Source organism: Cyrtonyx montezumae, unplaced genomic scaffold, assembly GCF_038088225.1.
Source record: "Cyrtonyx montezumae isolate F1298 unplaced genomic scaffold, pur_monq_1.0 scaffold_3, whole genome shotgun sequence".
Classification (NCBI taxonomy): Eukaryota; Metazoa; Chordata; class Aves; order Galliformes; family Odontophoridae; genus Cyrtonyx; species Cyrtonyx montezumae.
This window is the reverse complement of record NW_027072034.1, coordinates 146,502,390-146,514,871: the sequence shown is the minus strand read 5'-3', so window position 1 is coordinate 146,514,871 and position 12,482 is coordinate 146,502,390. Positions and strand designations below refer to the sequence as shown.

The following is a 12,482-nucleotide window of genomic DNA, read 5'->3' as shown; positions in this document are numbered from 1 at the left end:
TTTCTTACTCAAGGATACCTGTTTCCAGGTAAAGTACATCTTGTTCCTACAGTAAATGTATGCATGTGCATCAAACTCTGTGGAAGGAATGAATGGCATTTTGTCTGAACACTGAGCAGCAGGTATTTATTTTTAATTAGATATAGTTTTATAAATAAATGTTCTAGATTTTTAAATTGTACCAAGCAGTGCTTTGAAATGTTTGTTACTCGGAATTGCAAACCTAGGGGCCTGAAAACAGTCACGATACTTCCACCTTCCACACAACGGATTCATTTTTTTGTTAACTGCTGGCAAAAAGCCTTCATTGTCAGGCTTCAGAAAAATGCAACTTCTTAAGTGTTTCCTTGTTACACAGCTAACTTAATGCAGACCAGATAAGAATTCGGTCTCAGATGGTGCCATGTGTCAAAAGGACTGGCATTAGGAGGAGCCAGGCTACCCTGTCCAAGTCATTTGCATTAAGGACTGAGTGCATTTTGCAGGCACTCTGTGCTTTCAACAAAACTTTATTTCAGCAAGCCCACAGAAATAAAGTCCTGTATTTCCAAACAGAAGATAACTCATTAAAGTACAGCTATGTAGGAGCAAGGCTTATTAAATGGGAGTAGAATTTTGAAATTGCATCCAATTTGGGCAGCAGTAAAGCTCTGACATGAATAGATCTTTTCAGCTGATTTGAAGGCTTGGATTACACGTGGCGTTCTGTCCTTTTGTGTTGTCTAAGCATCTTCTAAGAATTCCTTTTATCCCTTTTTGTTAGAAAAGATTAAAATAGTCTCTTTTTTCCAAAGTGTGTCCGTAGAGGGGGGTGGAAATGGGGAGAAGGCACTCATCCACCTGCTGGTCTGGTGAAGTTAAGCACAATTCAGGGAGCACTATGGAAAAAATCTAGTCTGTGAAAATCCTCTATATTTATTTGGTGATCTGGGGAGAAAAGCCATCGTTTTTCACTGGTGCTGAAGTCAGTTCAATTTAGAAGTGTGCCCGGAGGACGTACCCATGTGCAGGGTGATGGTGAAGAGCACTCACGCCCCATGCCAGCTCTTGGTTTGAGCTTGGGTGGTTGTTTGGTCTTGGTCTCAGCGATGTCTTTTCCCAGTGTTTCTCTTGTCTCTCCTGAAACTTTGGTCTTTGCAGAATGTTGTATTAATCACTAAGGTGTTCATGAGTCATGTTTCCCCCCTCTGATTTTTCCCGTAAATGTCCCAATTAAAATCCTCACAAATGCTTTGTGTAACACTAGAGTGGTCCTCATTAATGCATCATCTGACATCACGTTCAGGTGTATTTGTTATTCCATGTGCTCTTGGTAGTGATACAAGTACAAGAAAAGGGATCCAGCCATTTCTGTGCTTCCAAAATTCTCTTTCTTTATAATTCACAAGATTGCAGAGGTCGGCAGGGACCTCTGGAAAACATCTGATCCAACAGCAGGTTCGGGCAGATCACGATTTTCTCACGAGCTCTGCTGTGTCCCGAGCTGCTGTCCTCCTGACACAGCCCCACCACCAATGCAAAAGGGGAAAAGCCACAGGAGACCTCCTTGCAGCCTGATGTTCTATCAGCAGCAGTGTGACATGGCTGCCCTGTCCCAGAGCTCTCCAGTAATGCTGTGGACGCTCGTGGTGGAATCCCCTGTGCAGCTTCTCCCTCCTGTAGGGCTCTGCTGTTTGCACGGCTGATGCTGCAGTGAGGATATGCACAGCTGCCCCCCAGCACTGGGGCTGCTCCGTGCTGTCCTGCCAGGCTCCTTCGCCCTTGGCCAAAAGGCAGCGTTTCCTTCTTGTTTCAAGGAGCTCGGGGAAACTTGCATCCAAAAGTGAGGAGCTGTATGCAATTACATATGTCAGAGAAGAATGAATTATAGAGAGAAAGATGACAGCAGCATGCCATAACTAGATGTGCCGAGGCATCCGGTGGATTTAAGTTTGGTGCTGGATTAATGGCAGGCTTTATTTTAATCTAGTTACTTAAAGTGGTTGAGATTTTGGAGCGTACACGCATTTTTATCTGTCATTCCTCCCCAGGGGTGCATGAAGGGCTCTGCAGGCTGTGTCATGCCAGCCAGAGCTGGGGCAGGGGAGCTCTGCTGGTACTACCAATAGCCATATGAACAAGAAAAAAAGCACTGATAAATCTGTATAAATGAATTACAGCAGCCTACAGTGATTCCATGTGGGTTTGCTCCTCATTTTGCCCAGGGGCTGAGTGTTCCTCATAGGGCAGAATCACGGAGCCATACTATTGTAGGGGGTGGAAGGGACCTCCAGAGATCATCGAGTCCAACCCCCTGCTAAAGGAGGCTCCCTGCATCAGGTTGCACGGGTAGGCGCCCAGGTGGGTCTTGAACATCTCCAGACAAGACTCCACAACCTCTCTGGGCAGCTATCCCAGTGCCTCACTGCCCTCTTGAGTAGAGTTTCCTTCTAACAACCTAAATCTCCCCTCTTTTAGTTTAAATCCATTTTCCCATGTCCTATCACTATCAGACTGTGTAAAAAATTTACTTCCCTCCTGTTAATAAGCTCCCTGCAACTACTGGAAGGCCACGAAGAGGTCTCACTGCAGCCTCCTCTTCTCGAAGCTGAACATGTCCAGCTCCCTCTGTCTTCATAGGAGAGGTGCTTTGGCACTCTGATCACTCCAGATGTGACCTCACCAGGGCAGAGTAGCAGGGGAGGATCCCCTCCCTCGACCTGCTGGCCACACTCTTCTTAACGCACCCTGGTATGCCATCGACCTTCTTGGCCACAAGGTCACACTGCTGGCTCATGGTCAACGTGCTGTCCTCCAGAACTCTCAGGTCTTTCTCTGAAGAGCTTGAGGGCACTCAGGTCCAACTTCATGGAGCTCCTCTCCACAGGTCATCCCCCAACCTGTACTGATGCACGCGGTGATTCCTCCCCAGGTGCAGCACTCCACACTTGCTCTTGCTGAACCACACCAGGTTCCTCCCCACCCAACTCTCCAGCCTGTCCATCCTGCCCTGTGCAGCTGGAAGTGAACGGGTTAACCATCCAGTTCAGTGACTTGAAATGTGTCATGAGATGCATGGATCTTTCTCAAAACGCGAAGCTGTGCTGCTCAGGGTTGATGCAGTGCCCAGCCTGGAAGCTTATGCATGAGCTTCCCTCAAACAGCTGTGGCTGCCTGCTGTGCTGTGGGACGCTCCTGGCCTGCAGGACCGTGTGGAGTGACACAGGTGGGAGGGCTATTGGTGTCCTTAAGAGCCAGGTACTCTTCACCCTCTTAAAAACACAATCTTCTTTCTGCTTGTGACTGCAACCCATTGCATACCAGGCGTTCACGTGGGTTGGAGTGAAAAAGTGGGCTGGAAGAGACAAGGACAACGTGTCCCATTGGGGAACTCCTGAGCTCGCTGGGCTCAGGGCCCACTGTGCAACGCCGCTGTGCTGACCCTCCTCCTGAACATCATGCTGGGATGGGACCACATGCTGGTCTGTCCTGCAGCAGCTGCTGTGAAAGCCTGGGTCTTAGCTACGCTTCTCCACAGAAACATAGACTCTATAGATGAGAACAGACACAGTATTATTGTTCCAGCAAAAACGAACCTGTACAGTAACATGAAAAAAGAAGAACCCCTGTGGGCTCATTGCTTGCATTTGTTGAGTGGCAAATTTTGGCAGAGGGGTTTGCAAATCGAACCCTTGATTTTGCCCCTAAATCATTGCAGTAACAAAGCTCTCACTCCCTCCGCTCACATCCCGACAGTTCCCTGCCTCACGTTTAGCAACATTTACAGAAAAGCCGGCCAGGCGATATTGGGAAACACTTCATTCCCAGAGTGCTGCCAAACCCTTGCAGGTCCCTGCTGCGCCTCGCAAGGTAATTTAATGAAGACTTGCACAACAGCCTGAGAAGTACAGTGAGAGCAAGAGCACGGCAGAACAGCACTGAAAATAGACTCCAGAGGAGGAACACGAGTCCAAAAAAATCTTAATTTATTGTAAATTCTCCTTTCATCTCTGCCACAATTCCAGTGTTCTGCACATTAATAAATATACATTTGTTAAAAAAAAAAAAAACACCAAAACAAACAACCTCCAGTGTCTAACCTGCCATAAAGCTTTTACAAAAAGTCATAAAAATAGGTTTTAATTATTTTCTTTTTTGTCATTAATACAACTGACCCTCCTTTCCTGCAACAGTTCTGATCAAAGTAAGACTGCCTACATCTCACAGGGACAAAATATACATACACAGCTGTGAAACAACTCCCGTGGGCTCCGCACAGCGCCTGAGCACACGGCCAAGTGTCGGACACCTGAAACATTCGAAACGTGTACTTTTTCAGCCAGGAAATTTCACACAGCACATTGCATCATTTGTACAGGAAGAGTGTCCCTCCTCCCCTCCCCTTCCAAAGGCCTCCGAAATGCATTCAAAAATGCACAGGGATATATTAAAACCGAGACCGACATCTACTTTTACTTCTTTTTTTTGTTTCCCCCCCAGACGTTCCCACATTGCATTTAATGAATTTCTGCATCTCCCCGTTCCCACTGGTGCAAACAAAAGCTGGTGCGTTCCCACAGGGCTGCAAGGAAGGTGAGGAGCCCCAGCAGCAGGCTGTACCATCAGCCACGGGACCTGGATCCTTCCACGCACCCATGGACACAGCAGGGAGAGCAGGGACGTGTCCAGGAGCTGGGAAGCGAAGCCTGGCCGTCCTTCCAGCCCCGTGTTGACTGCAGGGGGACAGGAACGAGCAGTGCAGTGGATGCAACGCAGAATGCCCCTCATGCAGAGCCTGGGAGGGGGCCCTCCTACACCAGCGGAGTCAGAGCAAGCCCTCTCACTCCCACCTCTTGCTTTCTCGTTCTTGCGAAGGGCGGTGCTGATTTCAGTTCTCCCACACACGGACCACGTTGAAACCTTAAGGCAGAGACACGACGTGCTTTTAGTCCCGACGTTCCGTTTCTGAGCATTTCAATGCACGTGAGGCCAAAACACCAAAAAGTGGGAAAAAACCCAAAGCGTTTTTGTCGCTTATAGAGGAGGTTACAGAGAAACGCGCCGCGTCCCCGCAGCGTAACAGAGCCTGTCAACAAAACTTGTAAGTCATGCACATGGATTTAGAAGTCACCTGCACTGTGTTACTCTGACAGCCGTGCTGCACGGCAGCCTGGATCCCACGCAAACCTCTCTTACTTTACTGAATGCCAAATTCAAGTAAAATTGTGCAAGGTTTATATAAAAAATATCAAAACTCTTTTAAGTGATTTCCTGCTATCAAATTAAGAAGATCAGTATAAATGTAAAATATACAAAGGAGCTTTTGCTTTCGCATCACCGTACAAAATATATAAAAGTATCTACACTTTATATATATATATGCATATATATATATATAAAGGATTTATTTTTATTCTGAAGACGAAATGTCCATCGGGGGCTGGACAGAGATGCTGGCATAGAAACTGAAGGACACTTGTTGGGACGTCTCTCCCGGAGTGCAGCAGGCCGCGTGGGTCACAGCGCGGCCGAAGAAAGGTCCGTGAGAGCCACCTGATGGAGCTCGCCCGGAGGCGGGCGGGTTGGCTCGCTGCAGCACTGCGGCGGTGGCTTGGTTCCCTTTGCTTCTCCCCAGCAGATAAGCAGCCCCTGCGGCACTGTCCGTGCTGCGAGCAGTTACGCGGCCCTTCCGGGCGGCCCTGCGGCCGCTCCGCGCGTTTTGGCACGGGCTGACGTCGCAGGCAGCGTTGCCCCAGAGCAGCCCCACGGCGGGTGCAGCTGGCACCGTGTTCCCGCTGTGAGCACTGGCGCTCTGCCGGGGCACGAGGCCACGTGGAGCCACCACCATCCTCATCCTCTGGCTGCGCAGCGACCCCGGCCGAGTCGGAGGCACGGCCCAATGGCGAGGAGGAGTCCAGCGCCGCGCAGCAGCCATCACAGCTTCCTGGTGGTTCAAATTGAAGTTTCATTACTGCCTCTGTTAGCGAGAAGAAGTGATCGTGCAGGGTTAGGGATCAACAGGCACCAGGCAAACGTCCCCACGTGAATTTAGTCAGGACTCGTGCTTGATGCTTGCCAACTGAACATCACGGGGGGACCACAGAACTGCAGGGTCGGAAGGGACCTCAAATGATGATCAAGTCCAACCCCCTGCTAAAGCAGCTCCTACAGTATGTTGCACAGGTAGGCATCCCAACAGGTCTTGAATATCTGTTCAAGAAGCGTTTAGATGAGGTGCTAAGGGATTTGATTTAGTAGTTGGGTAGGGATAGTGATAGGAGGATGGTTGGACTAGATGATCTTGTAGGTCCTTTCCAACCTTATGAACCTATGAACCTATGAATCTCCATAGAAGGAGACTCCACAACCTCTCCGGGCAGCCTGTGCCAGTGCTCCATCACCCTCACTGTGAAGTACTTCTGTACTGCAGTACAGAACTTCCTTTGTACAGACTTTAGGCCAATGCTCCTTGTCCTGTTGCTGCTCAACACTGAGAAGAGAATGTTCTTCTTGGGCATGCTATGGGCTGGGAGAGTTGTACAGCTGCTGTTTGAAAGAAAGTGTAAGTGTGCGTGTTTGGCTAACCCTTAGGTGAGGATGTGAGGCTCACACACAGACCTTGTGTTGTCAGAAACACAGTATTTCAGGCAGACTCGGGCATTCCAAACCAGGATCTGTTTCAACAGCCCAAAGACATATTCCTGTAGTGAGTTGGGAATGGTCTGCTCACCCCTGAACAGCATCGGGAGCCCAAAGCGTGGTGGGATAAGGTTAAAGATGGGTGAGGAATTGTCTCTGGGTTTGAAGAGGTGAAACTATTATTTGTGTTAGTAAAAGGAAGGCGTTGTGTACAAAATGTTTACACAGACTTTACTTAAGGCTGTTCTCATTTTGAATGTGAAAACTGTGATGAGTAATGAGTTTTCTGAGACTACCCTGTGGTTGAGAGCTTGCTCAGCCTTTGTTAATGTTTGATTTTGTTTAGAATGACAAATACGCACACTGTGCAGTGGGTGGGAACCACACACCTGGTAATTTGGGGTCAGAGCACTCGACACAGCACTTTTCACTGCAGCTGTTAGCTCTCCAGTCCAGGTAACACTTTCCCCTGCTCGGCCGGATGCCCATCCCACTCTCCCCCAGCCTCGCCCCACACAATGCTGGGTTTCCGTGAGCTCCTCTCATTTGGGTTTTGCCCCCACCTGCCCGCCTCCACCCTGGCTCCTGGTCACTCAGGACACCTCTTGCTGGACATACATCAAGAAGTGCTGCTCCACGTAATGCCCTGCTCTAATCCTGCTCCTTAGGTGCCCGATACCCACCACATTACAATTAACTGCACCCTGTGATATGTCCCCGATGGACTCAAACACACTGCTGGTGAAAAACAGAGGGGAAAAAAGTGCCCCCATGCTCCAAGGTATGTAGAGTTGACAGACTGGGAACACAGAGGTGGGAACAGGGGGTGGACCTGAGCAGAGCGCTCCGAGGGCACAATCCACACAGCTACATTGCTCATGCCAGCACACGTGGTTTGCCAGTACAGAGCACACCAGGGTGAGCAGTGACACGTGCCTACCACAGCACACTGCCTGTGACACCTGACTTTGACCTTCTTGTCAGTGAACTGCTGTTGTGCGTGCATATGGTGTGGATAAGCAATCAGTGCAGGCTCTGGTGAAGGACTCTGGTCCAGTCCCCAGTGAAATCTTTGCTCATGTGGGAGTATGGAGATAGAAAGCGGAGGGAGAGGAGAGAACCACACAAGGTGTTTCAGGGCATCCCTGTGTGGCACTTACTCTGAGTCTGACGTCTCAGCATGTCCTGTTCCCACATGGACATTCATGGCCATGCCGTTGAGCTGGTCTCGAGACTGCTCCCTCCGTGCATTTTTTACTGTCACCCCCGAGTCTGAAGGAGAGCGGACGCCATCGTTAGTCCCCAGGGAAGTAGTCCTGGATGAGATCGTGGTCTGATTGTAATCGGACAGCTTTTCTCGCAGCCGATTCTTCATGTTCTTGTCAATCAGTGGGGGAGGGTAGGTGACTTTATTTTTTAAGATGCCTGTCACCGAAGAGAGGGAGTAATCAGCATTTTAAAACACATCAGTAAATTCATTTATCAAACTGAACACATTTGAGAGGTGACACTTCAGATTTCTAAATGAGAACCCTGGTTTGTCCCTTTATTTCAGAACCAGAAGATCAGAATTCACCAACCTACTACCTACCAGCTTCCCCCCCCTCTTACCCCCAGGTAACACAGGCTGAAGCCATTAGGAAAGTGATCTCCTAAGTGATCCTAATCTCCTCTCTAACTGATGCTCATTGCTGCCCCAGCCTCACGGCCGGCCTGTAAAGCTGGAGTGGCTGCACTACCTTTCCTCTGCTCCGGCTGCTGGTTGTTCTGGTGGGACAGAGGTCTGTTCTCCTTCTGCTGCCCATCATTCTCTTTGTCCTGCGGTGCTTCATTGCTGTGGTTCACTTGGTTTTCCCTGTGAAGCTCAACGTTGACCTTGGTCTCAACTTTGAGTTTCTGTTTCCCGCAGGGGTCCTCGCTGTCGCTGGCTGTTACGCACTCTGTGGGCCAATAGGGTTTCACATGATTGGGAAGGGTATCAACTGCAATGCAAAAAAACACTAGCTCGAAAACCACCGCTGGATAGGTTATCCCAACTGCTGCCCAGCCTGTGTTAGCTCCAGCAGAGATGCGTGCCAAACTGGCTGTGTGTTTCAGATGGTCCTCACTGGACTGCACTGTCCTTGGGATGCAGCAAAGCCCTCAAAATACATCTGGCAGGATGGCAGGGCATCCAGCTCTGCCTAGAACAAGGCTACGATTCCACACAGAGAGGTGTGAGATAAACCTAACCCTCAGCTCTCCATGGCTGGCAATCCCCCTGGCTCCCCATGGATGGTGGTTTCTGAGGGGTGAGGGCAGCCAAGGCACCTCTTGCTGTGTCCGTGCAGAGCACCACAGGTTGGATACTGCTTTACCTATATGTCTAAGCTAACTTACCTTTAGGACATGAATTGTGCTTAGGAATGCCCATACCCTGCCACGTGATATTGGTATTGGTGGCCAGTGATCTCCAGTACTTTGGGTCCATGACCTCCCATGGCCCCACTACATCCACATGCCTGTATTGCATAAAGGTAGGCAAGTACTTCTTCCTCATACCTAGAAAATAACCAGTTCCCTCCTCCTCTTCCTCTCCCTTCACATTTTGCTGGCTGTGTAGCACCATTTCCATGCACTGCTGGGACCTGCCTGCACAACACACTGACTGCTGTCTGCCTGAGCACAGTAAAGTTGCAGATTTGCTCCAGCATCCTTTTACTTGCACTCATTCTCCCCAGCAAACTCTTGCAAGGAAGAAAGGCCTCTAAGCTGGAGACAAGGATCAATGCGCTATAGCAAGGCACGGTGGTAGGGATGCCATCTCAAATATATGCTACCCTGGTGAATTTGATACATCTACTTTAAAGCTGTTTTGAAGAAAATAAAGCCACTGCTCTCCCCGTGCATCAGGAGTACCTTTAGGTGTGCTGTGGAGAGGGCCACGTTCATTGTTTTTGGCAGTGGATGTGTTCCACTTTTTCTCTGGCTCAAGCCCATCTTCTTCACTGTCTGATGAATGGGAGGAGGCGTAAGAACTGCTGTGCTCATCGAGGGACAGTTCACTGTCAGAGTCTGAGTCATGCTCTGCAAATGCAGAAAGGACAAATACAGCAATGAGAGGGGGAGCAGGAGCTGGACACGTCTGTCTGCAGTGCACAAAGAGAAAGAAAAGGCAGGTGTCCTGCTCAGGACGTGCCAGGGATGTACACTTATACCCACAAGTGTTCTCAAGATTAACTCAGAAGGACTGTGGCATCTGCCTCAGTCCTTATGGGAAGCACAACTGCTCTGTTCAGCTAACGGGAGCTGCAGAACAGAATGGGATGATTTTTTCACTATTCAATACTCAGAACAGTAACTACACAGGATCTCAATCAACACAACAACTGGCAGGCCCAGGTACTTAGAAATAATAAAGAAGCCTGCAAATGTACTCTTAAAAACTGCTGCAAGGCAACAAGATTTAACAGCAAGACCCCAAATGAAATCAACCAAGAGACACTTCTCATTTTCTTGTATGAAGTGCACAGTCATAAAAGAGGATATTGCCTCGAGGTCTCAAACATTAAAAGATGTCCAATTAACTAGAGCAGCAATACATAATTTGTGAGAAAGAAAAGGGACGCCAGAAACTGTCAACAGCTGTGACAGCTGTCAGATTAAAACTGAGCCATCACAAGAAGCAGATACATATTTCCACTCCACAATTCCCTAGTAAGGCAACCACTGCATATCTCCTCATGCCAACAGCATAATGAGAATGAAATGCACCGAGCTGGAGTAACTGCTCCTCCTATTACAGAAGGCTTTGAAAGAATTGCTGAGAAGGGAAAGGTTCACTAATGGGTCAAAGCACGTAAAAGTAATTCTTACCATTGGATTTAGATGGATTCCTGTGAAAAATGGAGGAATCTGCTTCTGTCTGACCAGCCCTTGCTTGACTTGAGGACCCACTGAGCTTATGAGCGGCATCATCCCTTAAGAGGATAAAAGCAAGATAACGTTCTTGGTCATTTCACTGCTCTTACAACAAGGCAGACATGCAGACGAGATCTTTCTGCTCAAACACAGCCAGCTGCAGTGCATGCTATTCAACCCATGCTTCATTGATTGCCCATGTAGGCACTTTTACAGCAAGACACAGGTAACATCAGCCCTGAAGACATGAATCACGCTCTGAAAAAGCCTGATATTAATGATCTAAATCCTACTCCTTGAAACACATCTGTATTTTAACAGGCAAGCAACACAGCCAAAACAATTAACACAGCAGCTATGTTAACCACTGCACTGTTGGAAGTCACCACTGCAAAGATGCATGCAAAAGAAAATGCACAACAGCAAATGACAGTCACACAGAACAAAACTGTTCAGGCACAGACCAAGCGACACTTGAACCCAAACATTTCTCTTTTGCTTTTTGTTTTCCACAAGAGTAATGAAAAGGGAAAGGCAAGCACCTGAAAGCCATGCACCTGCCACCGGATTACCTGAGGATATAAGCAAGGTAGCTATTGTGGCTCTTGGCTGACCTGACGGTGCTCTCCAGGGAGACAGTGGATTCCCCAATAGTTGTGCGATACATATTTGGCTCTTCTATGTATGTGTTGTTGCAGTTCAGAGATCGCTGAGGGGGAAAAAGAAGGCACAAAGCAACAGTGAATAATAAGAGGCGCTGTTTTGAACAAAACACAGCGGATTCCTGGCCTTTCTCGGCAGACCTTTCCATTCTGCGGGCACATGGACTGGGAGAGAGAGCAGTGCCCAACACTGATGCAGAAGCTGGAGCCTGAGATCTGTAATTGACAGAACTGGTGGACATGAGGCTCTCAGACCCAGCTCATCAGAAGAGTGTTGGTGCCTCATTTCAATCAATGAAATGCAGTTCTGAGCCTTAGAACTTCTTCCTCAATATCCCACCTGGTAATAAACCTAAGCATGCCATCCTCTCCTTCCCCAGCCATCCTTTGCCTGGGAGACCAGCTGCAAGCTGGCACCGATAGCACCATGTTAGAGGGTACTTTCACAGTTCAATCTCAAGGACTTAGGGCTCAAGATCACAGTCTGATCCTGTTAAGCTTACCAGTGTAGATGTCACCTGGATTGCAATATATATGCAGGAATAATCAGTTATTTCTACTTACAAGTTTCTGATTGTCTCCTACATAAGTCAAAATGACTATACCCAGAATAATACAAGTACCAAAGCAGTTCAGAATACCCCACATACAATTTCTATGCTTGCTTCTCTTGAACTTTGCAAGAAAAAAAAATAATGAATTCCTACTGAAAGTCCATGTTACACATGCTATCCATTAAAAGTCTTAAAGGAGCCAAGCGATTTTTGATGCTGAGGGAAAAAAAAAAAACATTTCCTGTCAGAAGTTTTAAATAAAACACTCATCAAAGCTTTTGAGAGAGGTCGTCCGTAATTTTTGTTAAAGTCACTGAAATCAGACAATTCACTTAATTATGGACATGACAGTTATATGTGCATTTTAAGTAACTTCTACCAGCCAGAAGTTGCTTTTTTTCCCCATCTTTTTCCTTACAGTTAATAATGTAGCTCTTGTTGCAGTGGAATCATCGGGAAGAGGTTTCTTTCCAGTTAAAGTGTTCTTCAAGTGCTTCCTGACTTCTTTGTTAAATATGCAGTGGAAGAAGAAAATGAACAGCCCCTGGATCATTTTAGAGAGAAGAAAACGAAATCATAACGATTCATTACTACCCAACTGCACACACAAACAACTACTGGAGAACAGCATTTCTGAAACAACTTTATACTTTTCTTTATAATTTGCTTCTAAGCTTAAGTGTGCATAAATGGCCTTGGAAAATATACAAAACAATGTGTTCCTTCAGGACCTACAGAGCAGAGCTCG

At 47.7% G+C, this 12,482-nt stretch overlaps 1 protein-coding gene across 1 annotated transcript in view; it reads right to left on the bottom strand.

Annotated features, from left to right (window-relative positions):
* Positions 1–5,759: 5,759 nt before the first annotated feature.
* CELSR1 (cadherin EGF LAG seven-pass G-type receptor 1) overlaps positions 5,760–12,482 on the bottom strand; it is a 155,482-nt gene continuing 148,759 nt past the window's right edge. The window contains exons 29-35 of the mRNA XM_065743564.1: positions 12,153–12,278; positions 11,091–11,227; positions 10,474–10,577; positions 9,517–9,684; positions 8,358–8,600; positions 7,779–8,043; positions 5,760–5,956 (exon numbers count right to left, since the gene is read on the bottom strand). Coding sequence (XP_065599636.1) covers positions 5,932–5,956; positions 7,779–8,043; positions 8,358–8,600; positions 9,517–9,684; positions 10,474–10,577; positions 11,091–11,227; positions 12,153–12,278 — 1,068 coding nt within the window. The 3' untranslated portion in view covers positions 5,760–5,931. The remainder of the gene's footprint in view (positions 5,957–7,778; positions 8,044–8,357; positions 8,601–9,516; positions 9,685–10,473; positions 10,578–11,090; positions 11,228–12,152; positions 12,279–12,482) is intronic.